This window comes from Mus musculus, chromosome 7 (genome assembly GCF_000001635.26).
Source record: "Mus musculus strain C57BL/6J chromosome 7, GRCm38.p6 C57BL/6J".
NCBI classification, from domain to species: Eukaryota; Metazoa; Chordata; class Mammalia; order Rodentia; family Muridae; genus Mus; species Mus musculus.
This window is the reverse complement of record NC_000073.6, coordinates 89,864,826-89,887,063: the sequence shown is the minus strand read 5'-3', so window position 1 is coordinate 89,887,063 and position 22,238 is coordinate 89,864,826. Positions and strand designations below refer to the sequence as shown.

Genomic DNA, 22,238 nt, shown 5'->3' with positions numbered 1-22,238 from the left:
CCCCTGTACTGGGGCATATAGAGTTTGCAAGTCCAAACTGCAAGACCTCTCTTACCAATGATGGCTGACTAGGCCATCTTCTGCTACATATGCAGCTAGAGACACGAGTTCTGGGGGTACTGGTTAGTTCATATTGTTGTTCTAAAATGCAGACACCATTGCATATGCCAGCAAGATTTTGCTGAAAGGACCCAGATATAGCTGTCTCTTGTGAGGCTATGCTGGTGCCTGGCAAACACAGAAGTGGATGCTCACAGTCAGCTATTGGATGGAACACAGGGCCCCCAATGGAGGAGCTAGAGAAAGTACCTAAGGAGCTAAAGGTGTCTGCAATGTCCTATCTTCTTAAAGGCTCCTTCTTAACCTTCTCAAATGGGTCACCTACTGGGGGCCAAGGGTTCAAAGACATGAGTCTATGTGGAACATTTCACATTCAAACCACAACTTTTACAATAGCCATCAGTAATAATATTATTTCTTATAAACACCTTTTATTCCTGGAACTCTGTACCTTGATTTAATCTTGTGACTCTCAACCTCTTACACCACTATCTGTTTGGTGGCTGGATCTCTGTTGCTTGACCAGGTCATGATGAATAGCATAAATGCATGAGGTAAACTCTAGGGCACACTCAGTCTTAATAGGGCAGGAGATATTTAAACAAAAGAAAGAGCACGGTTACATGAAACTATTCCTTGGTAGAAACCTTCAGAAGTTATGTGTGTATTTAGCTACTATTTAGCTGTTTGAGAATTGAATAGAATGCCTCTTGTTATTTGCATTTGTTATTTAGAGATATCATCACCCAAGAAACACCGTGAGAGGCAATCTATCTCTCCTGCTAAAGTGACAAGCGTCAGCTTGCTGGACAAGTTTGAGCGAAGTGGGAACGGTGGGAAGATCACGGCCTGTGAAAAGTAATTCAGTGACTTTTTTCTCTTGCATCTTATTAAATATAATTTTGAAGTCTTGGATGACCCAGGGAATCTTAATAATTCTTCTGTTCCTTATTAATTGTTATTGAGAACATTCTATGTGAGACGTGATGGGGATTCTAGAGGTGACCAGGACTGATAATCTAAAGGAAAATCCAGACACATGTGACAGATAATACATTGTGGGTAAGGGGAATAAACGTTATTCAGTAGAGGCAGAAATAGCACAGGGAGCACTCAGGCTGTCTGATTTCTTTCAGAAATTACTTCTCAACTCTATAGGCGCCGAGCAGTGGTGGCACATACCTTTAATCCCAGCATTTGGGAGGCGAGGCAGGTGGATTTCTGAGTTCAAGGCCAGCCTGGTCTACATAGTGAGTTCCAGGACAGCCAGGGTTATGCAGAGAAACCCTGCTTGACACCCCCCCCCCCAACCTCAAAACAAAACCCAAACAAACCCTTATAGGCATTGTTGATTTCTGGATGCTTAGACATCATATGACAGGTTTATACTGATATTAAATGGAATGTAAGTTTGTCACATGAGCCTGACAGTAGAGTCACCTGTGTTTCTGACTTACCTCCTTTTTGCTGCCTTTCTAATATCTTCTGTAATGACTATTTGGGCAAGGTCTCTATCTTTTGGGTAGGGTCAGTCTTTTTACTGCTTAAGTAGATTAGTATCACGTTGCTGATTTTTGGTTCTTAGCTAAGTTTTGCTCAACATTTAATTGAGGTTTCTATATTTTCTTCTGTTAGGTGTCCCAAAGAGATGTCTAAGCTGTTCTTTCTTGTAGTTTTAAAGACTTACTTTTCTTAGTGTTTGTATTTTTTGCTCCTCACAGGAGTTGTGATTTTCTGGGAAAATTCATAGGCATTGTCATTTCCTTTGCTTCAGTTTGGCTCCTACGGAATATACATCGGAGCTTCTAAATCTGGTTTCTGTTTCTCTATTTTTAAAATATATTTCTTTCTTTCTTTTTTTTTAACCTTTGTGCTGCTTTTAAAGTAGGATTCTCAGTTTCATTTTAAATATCAGTATAGGTTGTTTGTGTTTATATATCATATATTTTACTACTGTAGAGGATGTATTTCTTTGTTTTAATTAGAGGACCACTTTGCGATGTCCGTTCTCTCCCACCATGTTGTTGGCCCTTTGGTCTCTCTTTTAATTACTTTCCATGCTTTTCCGGTTTATCCAGGCCCACCCCCTCTCTCTGAGAGCACATGTTTAATAGTAGGTTTACCTCCTGCACCGTTGCTGTCATTTCCTTGGTACTGAGTACTGAATTACCTCACTTGTTGGATGCTGGCAGAGACTCTCTAAGTTCTCACATGCTTAAAATGCTTGGCCGTTTTGCTTTCAGAGTTTGCTGTGTAGAAGTATTTCCCCATGTGTTCTTCTCTGTTACATTGTTAGCATACCATTCAAGTTGTACAGTTAAAACACTGGCACATACTTATAATATTTAAAGCCATTTTCCTGAGTAATACTAGAAACCATTCCCATATCCTGTGTGACCTCAGTTGTTGGTTTCTGACAAGGGGGTGGAGCCTGTGTGATGTAAGAGGAAGAGACTGTGATGAAGGGATTAGGATTGTGGTAGGAAGCACTCTGTAGGACTGAGGGGAAGCAAAGTTCCATATCCCATTAGAAAATTCAGCCACCGGCACCTATAGCACATCTAGGCAACATATCTACAATGCAGCTAATCCTTATGACCTCTGCTGCTCCCACACTGATCCACACCAGTGTCGCAGTAAATCACCAACTCAAATATGCCCCAGCAATAAAAACACAACTCAATATGAATACATGCTGTGCACCTAGATTGGGCAGATCTACTGCTACACTACCATCTTCCCCATCTATGAGACCCCTTAAAACTTGTAGTTTCTCCAGGCCATGTGCTTCTGCTCCGCTTTTCTTCTTCCTCCTCCTCCTCTGTGTCCTCTCCCTCTTCTATTTTCTTCTTCTCTCTCCCCACCTTCTGCTCCACCTTCCCTTTTATCTGCCTAAGCATCACTTCTCCTTTATTTTACAAATTAAGATGGGAGGCAGGTTCACCTGAGTGCCTACTCATTCCTTGTTTGCCACCACTCAAGGGAGAACGAATTAACATCAAATGTAATTAGCCCCAGGGCTATCCACAGCACACCAATGCCTTTCTTCTGAGTTGTTAGAACGATCTCTGTCCTACCATTCTTCACCATTATCTCTATATTACTTTCCTTGTTGCTGTAATTCAATGTCTGATGAAGGCAGCTTAAGAAAGAGAGGTCTTATTTTGGGTCACAATTCAAGGGGAGGGGGGCGTGCATCATGGCAGGGGAGCTTTGAACAGCTGTCACAGTCAGAAAGCAGAGAAATGGATGTGAATGCTCAGCTTGCTTTGTTCTTTTCATTCATCCTGGCCGTAGAATGGTATCTCTAGGACCAGGGTGGGACTTACAACCTAGGTTAATGAATTCCAGAAATGCTCACAAACCTTCTTAGATTATCCTAGATGCTGTCAAGTTGTTATTTAACCAGCACAGTATCCACTTATTTTTTTCTCAGTGCTTCAGCCAAAATAATCCTGTGTAAGACAGATGATGGCATCTACTACCTAAATCTTCCAGGCTCCCCTACTCTCTTGCAAGAGACATAGTCCTTCTCTTTGCAGTAAGAGTCCTTCCTGCCTAGTCTCTGACTTGATTTCTCCCATGCTTCTCATCTTTTACTTGCCTCGCTCCAGCAACACAGATCCAAGAATGTCCCCACCCAAAGTTCCCAAGGACTTTGCTCCCATCTGCTCTCCTGAAATGTCTTTCCCATTGGGAGTCCACATGTTCATCCCACTTTCTTCTGGCATCCAGGCCAATGTTTTCTTGGTAGGGAACGTTCCTGGGAATTTGATTTGTGATTTAGCACTCCCTTGCTTCAGTGCACAGCCTTTCTTATCAGCCTGGAGTATATGTCCTTACAGTATTACCAGCTAGCTATCCCCATCAGTGTTCAAGTCCTGAGGACAGGGAATTGTGTGTGCCTGGGTTTTGTTTGCATTGCATTTCCTGCACCTAGAAGAATCACATGGCAAGTGGGCACTGAATTTTTTTCTTTGTGAAATGAATGGATTTATCCCCATTACACAGAAATTGTAACTGAAGATTTCCAAGATGACATAGCTTCTTGACATCACCTACCTCGCAAACTACAAAATGAATTCAACCCCAACTCTGACATGAAGTACAGGTTCTTAACTTGAATGCATGCAGCTATTCTGAAAGGAACCACTGAGCTACTTTCTCTGGCTCTTTTTCTAAATGACAAGATCTCTCTATTACATCACCCTGGCTATCCTGCTCTGGATATGTAGATCAGGCTGGCCTTGAACTCACAGAGATCTATCTCTATAGATCTGCCTCTGCCTCAGGAGCCACCAGGCCTTTTTTTCTTTATCTTATGTGTTTATACTTGTCTCTAAAACTGTCACTGTCCTGGGGCTGGACATAAGTCCTTGGTTAAGAACACTTACTGTTCTTCTAGAGGTCTTAAGTTTGGTTCCTAACACTCATGTCAAATGACTCACAACCACCTGCAACTCCAATTCCAGCAGATTCAACATTCAGTTCTAGTTTTTGGGCATCCCCTTCCCCCTCAGGCACATTACAAGTTCACATAATTAAAAGAATCTTTAAAGTGACCATTGTCCTAGAGGTCAGACTGTATTAAACATTAATTTGTGTCCCATTGTCTTTGAAGCTTGTCATCTCCAGGTTGTCAGAGAAACGACAATGAGAGGCCCAGAACATCTCCTGCCCCAGCTTGCCAGGATCATAATAAGGCAGGACAGGTACAGTGCCTTCAACTGGATAAAGCCCACTCAGGCTCCTTCTCTGATTGTCTCCCCAAGAGAATTCTGGGAACCATCCCTTCTTAATATAATCTATAGTCATACTCAAATGTCTGGACTGAGATTTGCCTGTAGTCAAGATCTACTTAAGAGAAAGGGACTAAGAAATCCTTTCTAATTTTTAGCTCCTTTGAGAGTTCATTAAATCCTTTTATTTATGAGATTTACGCTGTAAAACTTCTTCTTCTTTTTTTTTTTTTTTTGAGACAGGGTTTCTCTGTATAGCCCTGGCTATCCTGGAACTCACTCTGTAGACCAGGATGGCCTCGAACCCAGAAATCCGCCTGCCTCTGCCTCCCAAGTACTGGGATTAAAGGCGTGTGCCACCACCGCCTGGCAATATCTTCTTTTCTGAAACATGTTTCTTGACAAATTCAGTCTTTGGAGAGCTTTGTGAAGGGAATAGAGTAAATGAATACAAAAAGAGGAAAAATGTACAAAATTAATTTGTCCTGAAATTTGGAACTGCAGGAAATGTGCTATGTGTGTTTGCAACGAGCACAACGGAATTTCGCATTGCACTATGGAGATGAGAGGAGGAGGAGAGAGATTGAAGATGAGCGACTTATGCAACAGTACCAAATCCTGAAAGATCAGGAGGCTTTCTTCAAAAACCAGGTAGCCTAACACTGCAGCTGGAGAGGGTTTGACATGGGTCAGCACGACACCATTTTTAAACTCAACGAAACATATTCTTCACATATTTGCACTGTAACACATTTAATCATTTGTATGTTAGTGGGCTAAAACGTAGCTGGTGTGTTGGTTGGTTTTATGTCAACTTGATCCAAACTGGAGTCATTTGGGGAAGAGCGACTTTCAGTTGAGAAGATGCCTCTATGCTATTTGCCTGCAGGCAAGTCTCCACAGCATGATTAGTGATTGATGTGAGAAGGTCCCCCAAACTGATGGGCAGGACCACCCATGGGCTAGTGGTCCTGAGTTAGATAAGGCAGACTAGGCAAGCCACAGAGAGCAAGCCAGTAAGCAGTGTTCCTCCATGGCCCCTGCTTCAATTCCGTACTGCGTTCCGTTTCTGCCCTGACCTCCCTCAGTGATGGAGGATGACCTGAGAGTTGACCCAAACTGGTTTCCTCCCAAGTTGGTCATCGTGCTTTATTACAGCAATAGAAACCCTCAGCTACGAGGGGCAGTGTCCAAATTTTCACTGGTGAATGTCTCAGTATTTGATCATTGGCGTACATGATGGATCTTCCCCCTCAACCCACAGGGCTGAGTTTTATAGTTGAAAGTGAGCCAGGCACAGTTGTGCATGCCTTTACTCTCAGGAAGCAAAGGCAGACAGATCTCTGTGCGTTGGAGGCTAGTTTGGCTTACGTAGTGAGTTCCAGGCTAGCCAGAGCTGCATGCATAGTAATACTTTGTCTCAACAATGAAAGTAAAGATGATGGATGTATTTTGCTGTTTTTAATTTCTGATAAAATATAAATCTGGTCTAACCTTATGCATTTTAAAGTCATGGCATATCTCCAAAGGGAGGGAGCACAGAATGGCACCTTAATACTTTATCTACACAGATTTCTCTGGTCTCTGATAATGATGCTGCCAGTGTGTTCTGTCTGCATTTGTGGTAAAACTCTTCCATTCCAAGAATGAGGAATAATAATAATAATAAAAAAAAATCACTTACCTCATGTCTACAAGTCTTTAAAGACAGCAGAAAGTGCCATTGTGGACAAACAGGTTTCCGTGTCACTTAGAATATATATGACGCAGAATTGAAAGAATGGAACATATCAATGGTACAGAATTAGTTAATATAGAATGAAATTATCTTGTGATAGGGTTTCACTGTGTAGTCCTGGTTGTTCCGGAGTTCACTCTGTTGTCTAGGCTGGCCTCAAACTCCCAAAGATCTACCTTTCTCTGCCTCTCAAGTTCTGGGATTAAAGGTGTGCGCCACTAATAGCTGCCAGAACGAAGCGTTCTGAAGATCGTATTTTATGACTAAGGTAAAGATAACCCTGTTTTGCCATAGGTGAAGGGCATGGCTGCTAGGGAGCAGAACCAGAAGAACGCTGCCTATAACCTCGGAGTTGCTGAAGCTATCAGGAATCACAAGAACGAGAAACCCGAATTCTATGTGAGTCTCGTTAAAATTTCTATTGATTGCATATAAGCGAAACTAAAAAAAGGAGATTTTGTGCATTTTCTGCCAAATAGTTTTCTATCAAAATTTTTATCATGTAAGTAATGCCTTTTTCTCAGACAATTGTATCTTTATAAATCTTTAATTTTTTTTAAAAAAATTGTTATTTGCATATGTGCTTCTCTATGTGGAATAGAGTGACTTTGCATAACCCTCAGAAGTTTCTGTAATTTCTCTTGGGGAATCTTTCTGTCTCTGGCTGGCTGCCATTTTCCTGTTCAGAAGCTGGGCCATGGGACGGTCTGCTGTGTAATGCTTGCTCTCAGGGTTCTGTTAGATGTGTTGGGGTAAAATTAAGGCAACAGTAGTCTCTCTCTTTGAATTTCATTAAAGTTGTATTTGTTTTAATGACATAAAAAATTCTATTGCTAATCCTGCCTCCCTCCCCTGTAAGACTTTGAGGTCAATATCCTATGCTGCAGTTTGTGCCATTTAAAGTACCTAAGTAGGAAAGTGGTCTGTGTAGGTGTTGAGGGTCTGCCTTCACAACATTCACAACCACACTCTGATTTTTATTAATGGCTACAACTCTTGTTAATTATAGTCTTTGCCAACCAGACCCTGGGACAGGTGAGGGGCAGGATCCTAACACCCAGCCCTAGGATCTAAATAGAAAGCAGCAACACTGACATCATTCCAGAACTGGCTAGCAAGGAAAACTTTCAGACTTCTGCCATGGGGATTTGAACAGAAGTGAGATCTCCAGGGAATCTGAGTGAAGATCTTGAGAAGATCCACTTTAGATGGAGGCAAGCCACTTGCTGCCCTTCACATCCTTGACCATCGAGTCTGCCTTTGTTTCTGCCTGAATCTATTTTTATACCACTTTTGATATATTGATATCAATATTGACAATCTGATGGTCTCCATAAAGATGTATTAGAAATGCACTTTGTTCATCATTAGAACATACTCGGCTCCCCTGGACTGGCCATTCTATTGGCATCTAGAAGTACAAATTCCTCATTCTAATGAGGTCTCAGTTGTGGGGAGACAGACCCTCAAAGAGCCGAGTGTAGTATAGTAGCTGCGTAAATCTTCGAAGAGAGCTCTATATGAGCAAGGAGGTCACTTAATCCAGATTAGGGATCTAGGACTGTTTCCTACATGTAAAGAGCTGGGCAAAGAAGGAAATGAAGGGGGAGATCTCCAGGCAAGAGCATCAAGGAGGGAAAGAAAGCACTGGGCTCTTGGCATTTAGGCCTGACCTCCACCTTCCTACAGTAGAAGCTATAGATTACACTTATGGCCCCAATTTGTACCTCTTTGCAGAAATACTAAGATAGAAGTTCTGACTCTGTCCTAATCTGGATCCCACTGTTTTTCTTGTGCTTGAGTAAATTGGACTATGCCAGTGTCACAGAGTTAAGATTCTGTGCAGGCTGCCATCTCCAGGCAGCAAGTTGTAAAAAACACTTCATGTGGGAGTGATTAATTTCTGGCTTCTTTCTCTCTCCCTCAAGTGCAAATCCACAAGTCCAGTTGCATTCATCTCCCCAAGATAGCCAATATTTGCCCCAATCTCTTTATCAGCAACATTACCATCTTTCCCCAGGACACATTATAGGCAAACCTCTGTCCTGTCTTTTCAATTGTCCCCTACAGCCAGTTCTTCACACAAAAGCCAAATGGTCTTTTAAAATTCTTAAAGTATATCACTCTCCTGATGAATTCCTCTAATGGTGAGCCACTCTGTGCCAGTACTGGTCTCTCTCTCTCTCTTTGTTTTGTTTTTGTTTTTTGAGACAGGGTTTCTGTGTGTAGCCCTGGCTGTCCTGGAACTCACTCTGTAGACCAGGCTGGCCTCGAACTCAGAAATCTGCCTGCCTCTGCCTCCCAAGTGCTGGGATTAAAGATGTGCGCCACCACGCCCGGCTTTACTTCTCTTCTTGTTCACTGTGCTTTTGTAATGCATCTCTCATCTTCTCCACTGGAGGACCCCTTGGTATTTGCAGTGGGGTAATCACTCCTCTGCATGGAAAAATGTCAGGCGATTTCACCCTGGCCTCAGATTCTTGATATGATTAGGACTTCACAGCACTTATTACAAACTTAAATGGCCAGATGACACTGTCACTGTTTCCTACAGCAGAATGGAGCAGGCGAGAGCAAAGTCTCTGACCTTTGATCTGGACCACAGATCAGCAGTTAGTTCTAGAATGTCTAGGCTCACAGGAGATAGTCAGGAACCTCTCTTTCCACCTTTGCATATCCTTGCTCATGCTTCTGTATACAGAATTCCCTCTTCCTTCCAAATGGATGCTGTAACTGCTAGCTCAGAAAGAGGCTGGGCATTGAGCTTATCTCAACTTTATCACGGAACATGCTCATGTTATAAGTCTGTGGGTTATCTAAATACTAGCTGGCTTATGTTTGGGGGGCTGGGCAAATGATAGAAATCAAGTAATACTTTGATTTTAGTTTGTATTGCTAACTTTACTTTCAGGTACATGACCATAAGAGAATTGCTTGTGTTTCATTTCAGAAATCCTTCCTCTTTGATAAGCGACCTCTTAGTCCTGAGATTAACGCTTTTAAGCAGGAGGAATATTCCCAAAGTCTCCTGAAACAAATGGAAAGCAAACGGGAGAAGGAAATAAAGCAAAGACAAAACAGAGAGTTGATGGACCGCTTGGAGCAAGTGCAGCTCACAGAGGAGTGAGTCCATCACATGTGCACGGAAAGATGAGCACTGTGTGCAAGTTGATTTCTATGTAGGATTGAATAAGCATTCAAAATGTCATTAGCACCTCTGTAGCCATTTGAATAATTAGCACCTCTGTAGCCATTTGAATAAACAAACCCAAATAACAGCCAGTACCACAGTGCAACTAACTGCAGTAAACAGAGAAAGCCACCATTACTATAGGCATAGCAATGACTGGCAATCTGAAAGGGCTTTAATTACAGAACAGCATTTTGTATTGTTTGTGATTGCCAGCACTGGTAGATGCAAGAAGGAAGGGACATATTTTAAGCAAGTATCATTGCCAACTGTGATCCCAAGGCAAAGCTTGGGTCTTATTATAAGCCTGTAGTATGTTCCATAAAACCTGGCACACTTATATATGGAGGATACAGGTGACCCTAGAACCAGGGACTGAAATGTAGTGTGGGGTGTTTTTCCTTTTGCTTATGGCAAGTTTCTTAGTTGGCATCACTTTGACTCTACCCTGATCTTGGAGAATATTAGTATCAGTTCTGAATTTCCAGGAAGGAAACTCTGATTGCTGATTTCGTAGGTTGTGTTGTTTGATGCTGAAGGTAGGGCCAGAGCAATGAAATTCATATCTACCTTAGGGGGTTCCTACTTTTGCTGCTGAAACCAGGACAGTAATTGTGTAGCATGAGCAGGGACTGCTACAATAAACAGTAAGTTGGTTTCTGTGACCCAAAGGATCTATTGTCCTAAAATGTATCTGCTCTATTATATCAATTTTATGGATCATACAGGTCTTTGGCAAGTTTCATCTGATGACTGTAAGTTCTAATAGGGTAGATTACTTTTCTTAAAGAAGAGTTATATATTGAATCTTTTTATATATAGTCATGTTTTTCTTGTCTAGATTTTAAGAAAGGATTTGTGAGTATGTATGGGGTGGGGGGTTATTTACCATATTTTTCCCATCTGGACGATACGACCCATCATCTTCTTATCCATATCCTGTCTGCCCTTTGTGAAGACACAGTGTGCTTGAGTTACTTTTTACTTATAATTAGAGCCCTCAGAATGAAAGACGAATTTTTATGTACCATGTGTGCATTCCTATTAATATTGAACATCTTTTGATAATGCCAACTTGTGCTGCTGTACTGTATGTAAAATGTATGTAAAATGTGTGTAAATGTAGAGTGTGTAAGATGGATCTCATATCTCCTCTTCTTAAACACCAGACTTGCTGCACAAAGAGCTCAATATCTAAAAGAGAAGATGGAAGAAACACAGCACTACAAGAGAGCTTTGGATGCACAGGTAGGGAGATAGTGATCATTATTTTAAGATTATGCAACATGTCAACACGATTCTATTAGCAAGCATGTAATGCTGTATACACGCATGCATGCCATATGTTTGGTAGGTTCTGAGGCCCTGTTCATTCCCATAAACCTTGGTGTTGGTATTTTACTAAGTTGTACAATTGTCCATTATGTGTTGCTCATCTCAGGTAAAGAACAAACCCCCCCAGCTGCCCATGTTTGAGCCAGACTCTGCTGAGCCCATCTTTGGTAAGAATGACGGAGAAAGGGAGATGGAAAAGCGAAAGCGAGAGCAGAGCTGCATGAAGCATCAGATGGAGGCAGCCGCCAGCCACAAGAGGAACACCATCCTGAACCAGCTGGTGGACCAGAGGCGAGATCTGCAGATGCTTCAGAGGACACAGAGAGAGTAAGAAGAACCTGGGTCTGACTCCTGTCCCTTCCCTTCCCACTCCCCTTCCACTCCTGCCCACTCCCCGCCCACTCCCTTCTCTCTGCCCTCCTCTCCCCCTCCCCTCCTGCATCTCTCCCAGCTTTCTTTCTTTGTAACAATAGCAGAGAATAAAAGTGGCTAACCTACTGAGGAGTTATGCTATTCTAAACTCATTACACATCTCACTTTTTTATTCTTATAATTCAGCTAATGAAAAGAATAATACTAAAAAGAAGAAAAAATACTCCTCTATTGATCTCCATCTTTTAAGTTCTTATTCCAATATTTCCCCTTATAGTGCAGTATAACAACAACAATTTTCCCTCCCCCTCCCTTTCTTCCAGTTTTTTGAGACAAGGTTTCTCTGTGTAATGTAGCTGTCTTGGAAGTGCTTTGTAGGCCAGGCTGGCCTTGAACTCAGAGATCTGTCTGCTTCTGCCTCCTTAGTAGTGAGATGAAATGTGTGTGCCAGCAAGCCCAGCAACAGTATAACAACTTCTTCTTCCTCCTCCTCCTCCTCCTCCTCCTCCTCCTCCTCCTCCTCCTCCTCCTCCTCCTCCTCCTCCTCCTCTTCTTCTTCTTCTTCTTCTTCTTCTTCTTCTTCTTCTGTTTTTTTGTTTGTTTTTTGTTTTTTTTGTTTTGTTTTGTTTTGTTTTGTTTTTTTTCGAGATAGGGTTTCTCTGTGTAGCCCTGGCTGTTCTGGAACTAATGCTATAGTCCAGGCTGAACTCGAACTCAGAAATCTGCCTGCCTCTGCCTCCCAAGTGCTGGGATTAAAGGCATGCGCCACCACTGCCCGGCAACAGTATAACTTCTTAAAAGAATTGTAATATCGTTACTACTCATTGGACGTACTAAATGAGCCAAAGTCTGCTGTCACACTCAAGTAGATGGCTCCTTCCTCAGTTTCCAGTGCACTCCTCTACATCATGGAGTTATAGGATGGGCAGAGGTGTTCTGTCTCAGTGCCCGGACCTTTAAGCTCAAGCATTAGACACTCAGTTGGGCCTGTAGCTGGTAAGAAATTTCAAAGGTCCCACTGGCTTGCAGTCTCACAGCATCCTCTTGTTTCCTTTCTAGCCCTTCATCATGCATTTCCTAATCCTCACCCCCACCCAGATTGCCATAGGAAACTAGTTTTTTCTTTGTAAATGTTCATCAATTCTTAGGTCTTTGATTAGCCAGGCTTATTGAGGTTTGCAGGAGCTCTATAAAGGCTTTTGGTCAAGGAATCCACTCCTTTTCGAAGATAATATACTCACAAAAAGTCATATTATTAAATGTTTATAAATATTAGAAATGGTCCAGATAGGATAGTGTGAGGTTCACTACCTTCTGTGCCAGGTTGAGTAGACATGAGCTGGGTGGCGGGTTGGGATGACACAATGGTAAGAGTGGGTTTGACCGTCAGCAGGGAGGGTGTGGGAGTAGTCAGACTGTGAAGTTTAGTGTAATTAACTTATTATCTGCATTATGTGTTTCCCCATTTTAATAAAAAACAAGGAGTCATGTCTAATCCATGCAAGCATAAAAGTCTTGCCTTGATATGCATGAAATTTCCAAAATCTCGACATATTTCATATTCAGTCATAGGCATATTCAGCCATATTCAGTCTTAAGCCCAGCATGTACACCCTGTTTATATAGGCTGCTATGACCCCCTTCTTTGAACTCTGATTTCAGCTTCTCACTTGGGTTTCTAGACATTCCTTCACAAATGCATCCTGGTTTATTGGCATGTTTTTGTCACCGTATTAATTGTGTGATAAAGAGCAAGTTACATACTTTTGAGGGCACTGGTTTTCCTATTTGTTCTAAGGCTAATACAAGTATCTATGTCTTGATGGTCCAGAGTTAAAAAATTCCTGCAAATAGCTTAGTGTAGTGCTTGTTTCAGAGTCAGTAAGGGAGCTACTGCTATTACAAAGCTAGGAAACTAGTGTGTGTGCATGTGTGTGTGTGTTTGTGTGTGGTACATGCTTGTGTGTGGTGTGTGTATGTGGGGTATGGTCTATATGCATGTGTGTGTGGTTTGTGTGTGTATGTGTGTGGTATATGCTTGTGTGTGTGTGTGTGTGTGTGTGTGTGTGTGTGTGTGTAGAGGAATTTTAATCCAGCAACACAGCTGCTCTGGTAAGGGATCAATCACATCCAAAGACCTTCTAGGTCTGTGTGATTTGGCTGGAATACAGACATGCCCTTAGCACACACCTTTAATCCCAAGCAATCAAAGTAAGGTGAGTTTCTAGAAGGAAGCAGCCATGTTTGAAAGTGACATCTAATTGAAGGGCAAAGTGATGAATCGTCACTTTGATAAAATGATGATTTCACAAAATGAGTCAGAGATAGATATGTTCAGCCCTTAGGAGAACAGCAGAGGAAGAGAGGAGAGAGTGAGAGGGAGAGAGGGAGGGAGGGAGGGAGGGAGGGAGAGAGAGAGAGAGAGAGAGAGAGAGAGAGATTGATTGATTTACCAGACAGTTTTACAGAGGTGGGTTGCAGGTGAAGACATGAAGACAGAAGGAGCCAGAGCCAGAGAATGAGAAGAAACCAGAAGATTAGAACAGATTTCTAAAGTTAGTATGAGGCCAGGCAGAGCATTTCAGTCACAAGTGGAGAGAAGCAGATTGAATCAGTCATCTTGGAGAGGAGTTTGGGCCAGAACAGTTGAGTTGAACTAGCCAGCCAGAGTTCAGAAAGACCTAGAAAGGGTGAGCTTATTCAGCAGAAAACCTTGAGATGACAATTACATCTGGCAAATAAAAGCACCTTTACATCTGGCACCCAGTTACTTTTCTACCTGTGTGTGTATATTGGTCTTTTGCAGAACTATAAATTGGTATATAATTCTACCTTATATTAGCTTAAGTGGGTAATCTTTTAAATATTTGTTGTTTATTATTCGTGTCTGTCTGTTTGTCTGTCTGTCTGTTTATGTGTTTGTGTGTGTGTGTGTACAGATGCATGCCACAGTGTGTATGTGAGGGTCAAGGGTAATTTATAAAAGTGAGTTCTCTCTTTGTGAAAATGAGTTCTCTCCTGCCAGATATCAAACTCAGGACATCAGGTATGGCGACAAAGAACCTTTATCTGATGAACCATTGTGCTGGACAGTTTTATGTCAACTCAAAGTTTATGACAGCAGCTAAAGTCATCTGAGAGAAGGGAACCTCAGTTAAGAAAGTGCCTTCACAAGATCAGGCTGTAGGCAAGTCTGCAGGGCATCTTTATAATCAGTGATTGATGGGGACAGACCAGGCCATTGTGGGTGGTGCCATCCCGGAGCTGGTGGTCCTGGGTTCTATAAGAAAGCAGGCTGAGCAAGCCATGAGGATCAAGCCAGTACGCAGCATGCTCCATGGCCTCTGCATCAGCTTCTGCCTCTAGGTTCTTGCCTTGCTTCTGTTCTGACCTCCTTCAATGATGAACAGTGATATGGAAGTGTGGGCCAAATAAACCCTTTCCACCCCAACTTGCTTTTTGGTCTTGTTTCACCACACTCATGAAAACCAACTAAGGCATCCATCTTGCTGGCCATTCAATAGGTGCACTCCTTTGGGCTGACTCCCCGTGGATCTATTGATTTTGGCACACAAAAACAAGTGATCCTAAGTATTTTACCTAGAGTAGACAGTGCCAAAATTTTTATTAAACTGAAGAACTGGCGGCAGAAAAGGCTACAGTAGCTGTACATCTATGCAAGACGGAGAAGTGACGGTGTGGTTACTGGATAGATAGCCCACAAAATGCTTACATGGTGAAGGTATTGCTCTGCTCTCTGTGGCAGTGGTAACTGCCAGTGCTGGTACTGGGAGGCTTTCCCAAGTCTTTAACATCTGCCATTCTGTGAGTGAATGGAATTTATTCTAGGTTTGTTTGTTTGTTTATTACCCAAGCTTGCTATTTTTTTCCCAACAGATTCTGTGGTTTAGAAATCATCAGGTTTGCTGCTTAGAGTCAATGGCTGTGACCTACGGATTCTAAAAGGCTTTGCAGGCACTTTGGTGGTAGGAGGGGAGACAGTGACAGCTTAGAAGACTGTTAGAACATAGCCAGGTCCGAGAGAAGGCATAGCTTTCCTAATGATTTTTAAATAATTCTTAAAAAATAACTGTGGAGTTGTAATTGACAGATAACATCCTGTATACAAACACATGTTGATGGGTTTTGGCTTATGTATGCATTCACCCATGAACACAGCACTCAGTCTCTGCAACTGTACATGTTTATTACCCATGTGGTTTCCTTCTGCCCCTTTGTAACTCTTTCCAATTCTGCTTCATCAAGAACTCATCCTTGGGTCTGGAGAGATGGCTCAGAGGTTAAGAGCCCTGGCTCCTCTTCCAGAGGTCCTGAGTTCAATTCCCAGCAACCACATGGTGGCTCACAGCCATCTATCATGAGGTGTGGTGCCCTCTTCTGGCTTGCAGGCATATGTTCAGGCAGAATGCTGTATACATAATAAATAAAATAAACCTAAAAATAAAAATAAAAATGCTGCATGGCTTCCTAGAAAAAAAAGGAACTCATCCTTAAGTAAGCCCTGAGCTGCTTACTGCCACTCTAGGCTAAATTGTTTTGCATTTCTTTGGGTTTTGTATAAATGGAATTATATATATATATATATATATATATATACATACACACACACACACATATATATATATGACATATGTATACATGCAATATATATACACATATAACACACATATAATATATACATATATTACATATAGTGTATATATATATGTATATATATATATATATATATATATATATATATATACACTCACCCAGCTTGTTTCAGTCAGTGGTGACTTTGAGAGCGATCATGTTGTTGGGTATAACAGTAATTCCATTCTCCCTGCTCCCCCCCTTTAAAACATATGGGAAGAAGTTTATGAGAAAAGTAGATATCTGTCAAAGATTGCCAATCTGTGATGGTATGGCATGTTGGATATATCTTTTCATCTAATCTTCATGATAGCCACACAATAGCAATTAGCTTCATGTCTGCTGAGTGAAAGGTGGTTTTAGAGTAGTCAAGGGTCCCATTTAATGAAGCTCCTGTAAGATTTTCATGAGAACCAATGGCGAAAGTTTCATTTTGGCAAAAAGAGATTCACGTAAATAATTGAAGCAGACTTGAGATGATTTGCAACAGGAGTGATGAGGTGTGTGGAGAGCGGTGGCACGTACCATCAACAAGAGCCAGGCATTGAACTGCAGTCTCTGCTCGAGACACGCCCTTCATCAAGCATGCCCATCTTCCCCATTTTTTTGACCCTCAATGCTGGATAGTCTCTTCCCTTTCTCTCACCTACAAGCTAATTCTTTACCATTTCTTTTCTTCTGCACTTTCATGTATGGCTTTCTACTTTGGGTAATAAAATGACTGGAACATCCTAGCGTGACAGTGCACTTCTGTAATCCCAGCACTCTGGAGGCTGAGGCAGGAAGATCTAGAGTTTAAGACCACTCTACACAGAGACCTTCTCTTAAAAGGGGGGGGGGGTGTGACCCCAATAGACCCTGTAGCTACTTGTAGGCTGATTAATGACAGTTTAGAGGCTGGGAAGAAGCATACAGTATAGAAAAACCCATTTGGGATGAGTCTTTAGACAGTTAAAGGACATTAATGGCTTTGGAAGCTGACATTGTTAATTGGAATAGGACTTGAATCTTGCTAATTTAAACTAGGACAGAAGATGAAAGGTCCTAGGACTGGCCTGTTGGCAGTTTCACTACGATTTTACAGCATCTGTCTCCTGCCTGTTTCAAAGGCTTACAAACAAGACCAGAATGCTTTCTGTCTAATCTAACATAAAAGAATTAGGGCTCCCAAGGTCAGCACAGGCCCTCCCCAGCACTGTGAATGGAGTCAGGCTGTTCTTTTCTCTCCAGGCACATGGCAGACAGAGCTGCTGAGATGGATCGAGTGAACAGACTCAACCAGTGCTTGCAAGAGGACTGGGACAGGAGCCTGGCCATGAAGAAGCAGCGGGACGTGGAGGAAAAGGCCTTTGAGCGGTAAGACCTAATGGGATCCACATGGTCTTTGCTGGCAGGAAACTTCCTTGTAAGTCAGCCCCATGTTAACCTTCCTTGAACTCAGTGGTTCTCAGTACAGCTCCTTATGTTGTGGTGACCCTCAACCAAAAAATTATCTTGTTGCTATTTCATAACTGTGATTTGCTACTGTTGTGAATGAATGAATGAATGAGACATGTAAGAGATCTAATATATGATTGCCCAAAGGGGTCTCCATCCATAGCATGAGGACCTATTTGAGTCTAACTCTAGGACGGCAGAGAGTTCAGATGCACACTCCATTTGATTAGTGTGGCCCTCTACAAAGTTTTGTGGGAGAGAACAAATGTGCTTAGTAAGAAATGCCACTGCAATTGATTCAAAATGTTTTTTACTGGCAAAAGGCTGGGCAGTACTGTGTTTCATGTTAAGTTTTTACTGACCATGCCCTGATCTTTGCTTTTGCTTTGGTGACTTCACTTTGTGGAGGGCTTCAATTCTCTTTGGATAAAACTACTTTGCAGCAGGGTGAGTTTCTGCGCTGAACACTTCCACGCCTGATGGAGTTTATTATTATTGTTTGCTTGGAGACGGGGTATTGCTGTGTGTTCCTAGCTGGACTGGAACTGGTTATGTAGACCAGACTGGCCTCAAACTCACAGAGATTTATCTGACTTTGCCTCCTGAGGGCTTGGACTTAAGATGTCCACATCATGCCTGACCTGTATGGATAGGTTTTAAGAGCAGAGTCAAGGAAAGATTGATGGGGAAAAAGGAGCCACACCCGGGGGAGCTAAGCCTCTCTCTAGTTGGGTACTTACAGTTCAAAAAATCAGCATTAACTTTGAGAAGGCTGCTAATGTTAGTCATATTTTTTTAATTTGTAAACTGTGAAAGTAAATAACTGCCTGACCAAGCAAGCTCAGGAGTTTAGAAGTAAAAAATTAAAAAAAAAAAAAAAAAGCGGGGGGGGGGGAAGATATACTTTGAAAATAATAGAAATTCTTCAGAAACTTATGGTAAGACTTTATAAAATGAAGATAGATTTCGTAAATGTTAAAAATCCAATGAAATAGATCCAACCTATAATATCAGATTATCAGGATCAAACACAATAAAAAACAGTTTAAATAGCTATGTTTCAACTACTGTTTTAGATTTAAATTTTGACTTGTGTTTGTGTGTTTTATGTGTATGTATGTGTACCCGAGGAGGAATAAGTGGGTGTCAGTTCCTCTGGAGTTGGGCGTACAAGCAACTGTGAGCCACTTTTGGAGCTAGGAACCAAACTCAGGTCCTTTGGAAGAGTAGCAAGCAGTTCTAACTGCTGAGCCATCTCTCCAGTTCCGACTTAAAAAAAGATTTATTAATTTTATGTATAAGTTATATATATTTAAATATATATATTTTTACAGATTTATATATAAAATTCCTTGCCCCCGAGGAGGTCAGAAGAAGGCTGTGGGATCTGGACCTGAAGTTATAGATGGTTATGAGCTATCATATGGGTGCTGGGAACAAACTCAGGTCCTTTAGAGGAGCAACCAGTGCTCTTCACAACTGAGTCATCTCTCCAGCTCCAGCATCATTGATCATTGTTCTTCCTTCCTTCCTTTTCTTTCTCTCTTTCTTTCTTTCTTTCTTTCTTTCTTTCTTTCTTTCTTTCTTTCTTTCTTTCTTTCTTTCTTCCTTCCTTCCTTCCTTCCTTCCTTCCTTCCTTCCTTCCTTCCCTCCCTCCCTCCCTCCCTCCCTCCCTCCCTTCTTTCTTTCTTTCTTTCTTTCTTTCTTTTTTCTTTCTTTCTATTGTGGCTCTTCATCTGCCACTCATGTTTTAAAGAGTTTCTTGGAAGGAACTTCCCATGCTGTTCCTAGTGGTGGAAGCTCCTTTGTAACAAAGAAAGTATAAAGGGTTAGCGTCATGATCAGGTGCTCAGGAGAATGGAGGCTGTCTGATCCGGAGAAGAGGGAGAGTGTGGCAGTTGGAGAGTTCAAAGCTATTTATTGTTTCAGTCTTGTGGGAAAGCAGTGGGATGCAGGGTGGCTGATGTCAGCGCCATTTTGTTTGGATTTAGAAAGAATCCTTGGCCAACATGATGGTAACAGATAAGGGAGTACAGGAAATCATTGTGGGCTCCAGCTAGCCAACGTGCTCTGGGAGCATAGCACAGCAGAAGTGCTAATCTGCTACCCAGGCCAGGCTGTGGTGGGCGGTGACTCAAGCAGGAAGAAGGAAGAGTTGGTGTAAAAAGGAAATCAAGCAAAAACAAAAGCAAGATGGATGTTTATCCAGCCAGCGGATGCCAACTCTGTCCCGTTTCTGGTCTTCCCTGCTTTGGTTGGGCATGCATTTGTGCAATGCTTTGTGTGCACTGTCTGTGGAGGCCAGGGGACAACCTTAAATGGGACCTTTTTGGGGACAAGGGCTCTCTTTGGTCTGAAGCTCATCAGTTTAGCTGGGATGGCTGGTACATGGATTCTGAGGATCAAACTCTGGTCTTCATTCTTGTATGGCGGATATCTTTTGATAGTTTTCCTCTAACCCCTCATAGTTGGGATCCAACTTCTTGCTGGCAACCGGGGGTTGGCATAATGACCCAGCCTTGTGTCATCCCCTTTTCAAACAACTTCCCCAGGGAGGGAGATGAAGCACTGGCAAATATGGCAAAACACCCAGGCTTTGGGGGCCATCTCAGGTCACCATCTAAGATAACCGTGGACTTTATGTGTTCAGTGTTAGGGTAGGACTTGAGGAAGGGTTAAATTGTTGGGGAGGTACTAGCACACAGCCTTTGATTTAGTGGAAAGGAGGAGACAGCAGACACCAGAACACGGGGTAAGCAGCAGGTGGTGGAGTGAAGCTTCAGGTGGACTGTGAGAGCCTTGACAGCAAAAATCAGGTATCATCTTTCTTCTCTCTGCCTCGAGGGATTAGGGGAAGATCTGGTGACTTCAGCCTTTGCTTTCCTTTCCCCAGGGCTTCGGACAAGCTGTTTCTCTTGGATCAGTGTGAGAAGTATCGGCGCTGCAGGCAGTGCCAGAGGCGCACCTGCAACACGGGCGAGAGCAACTTGTGGCCCATGAATAAGTTCCTGCAGGGCTCACGATTGCTCGTGTAGAACTCAACGCTTGAACCTACTATTTCCCGAGGAACATTTATTTGGAGTAGTTGAATATTTAGCGTGTGTATATTTGTACCTCAGAGGAAAAAAAGATTGAGTACTTTCTAATCCTTTCTTGAATTCATGTCGACTAATTATTTCCTGCGTGTCCCGCCTTCCTCTCACCCCTGCGTATTCCCTGAACTTCGAAGGCGTTGGAATAAATCTTAGCCTCAACCTCAGTGCTATAGGGGCTGCGAATGGGACCAAACTTCTCGCTGGATGCTGAGGGGGAGCCGACCCAGCTTTCATTTAGAAACTTCATATTTTCCCATCTATAATGAATACATTATAATAAATATTTTCTAAACGCTCACTATGGATGGTGATTTATGTTTTTATCTCCTCCCCAACTTTTTTCTCCCCAACTTTTAAAATGAGTGTTTATTTATTCTTTGAGAGTTTCATGTATTTATACAATGTATTTCGATAGGTCCATCTGTCACTACCATTCTCCAATTCCCTCTAGTACATCCCTCTCAACCTTATGCCTTCTTTTGTTTTTGTTAATAATTAATAACCCCTTGAGTCCAATTAATGCTGCCCATATGTGCTTGGACGTGGGACTGTTCATTGGACCATGGGCACATCCCCAAGGGAGAATGACCCTTCCTCCCTCAGTGACCATCAACTGCCAATAGCTTCTTACTCCAGGGTGGAGCCTCAGGAAGGCCTCCCTTACCCCTTAGAAGAGGCACTAGGATTTTGACTCATTGATCTTATGTAGGTCTTGTGCAACGAACCACAGCTGCTGCTGAGAGCTGATATGTGGAATAGCTATGTCCCAAAGTCAACATTCCACAGGTCTCCTCCCTATCTAACATCTCTCTTTTTTTTTTTTTAAGATTTATTTATTTATTATATGTAAGTACACTGTAGCTGACTTCAGACACTCCAGAAGAGGGAGTCAGATCTTGTTACAGATGGTTGTGAGCCACCATGTGGTTGCTGGGATTTGAACTCCGGACCTTCAGAAGAGTAGTCGGCTGCTCTTACCCACTGAGCCATCTCACCAGCCCCATCTGTCATCTCTTATGTTCTTTCTACCTCCTCTTCAGCAGAGTTGACTGAGTCTTGAATTAGAGGGAGCTTGATACAGAGGACTCACCCACATCTGAGCGCTCACAGCTACTTTTACTTGGCACTTTGATCAGCTTAGTCTCTGCATTAACCATACCCATGGGGGGGGGTGGGGGGGGACAACACCAAACCGAAACCAAAGGGGGGGGGAAACAATGAAAAGAAACAAAACAAAGCAAACAACAACAACAACAACAACAACAACAACAACAAAAACAACAAACCCCACCAAACTTCTCTGGTCAAAGTTTCTGAAAGCACACATCTATATGGGCACAAACATTAAATAGTGTGATCATTTAGTCAGACAATAGTAAACCCCCCCCCCACCCCTGCCCCCTCCCCCCTAGGGCCTATGGGAACTTGGTTATGTGCTTTAGACCACCAGGCATGGTTACCCCCTAGTGGCAGCTTTACTGCTATTGCACCCGTAGGCCTGTCTTTCCAGGCTGGTAGGTATTTCAGACCATAGAGTCCATTGCTAGTGATTTGTGTTTTTCCCCAGCAATGCACAGTGCCTTCTGGGACTATGTAAGCTAGCCAGCAGGGCAAGTTTC

At 42.4% G+C, this 22,238-nt stretch overlaps 1 protein-coding gene across 2 annotated transcripts in view; it reads left to right on the top strand.

Moving 5' to 3' along the window:
- The window catches only part of Ccdc81 (coiled-coil domain containing 81), a 37,482-nt gene extending 16,566 nt beyond the window's left edge, over positions 1-20,916 (top strand). Inside the window, exons 7-15 of one of the 2 annotated variants that reach the window (NM_001162979.1) lie at positions 795-918; positions 4,682-4,772; positions 5,304-5,450; positions 6,832-6,936; positions 9,488-9,660; positions 10,897-10,975; positions 11,169-11,389; positions 17,318-17,443; positions 20,418-20,916. In NM_001162979.1, the coding sequence (NP_001156451.1) occupies positions 795-918; positions 4,682-4,772; positions 5,304-5,450; positions 6,832-6,936; positions 9,488-9,660; positions 10,897-10,975; positions 11,169-11,389; positions 17,318-17,443; positions 20,418-20,559 (1,208 nt within the window). In that variant the 3' untranslated portion in view covers positions 20,560-20,916. The remainder of the gene's footprint in view (positions 1-794; positions 919-4,681; positions 4,773-5,303; positions 5,451-6,831; positions 6,937-9,487; positions 9,661-10,896; positions 10,976-11,168; positions 11,390-17,317; positions 17,444-20,417) is intronic. The other variant, XM_017312298.2, reaches the window with a different exon arrangement.
- Positions 20,917-22,238: the final 1,322 nt, after the last annotated feature.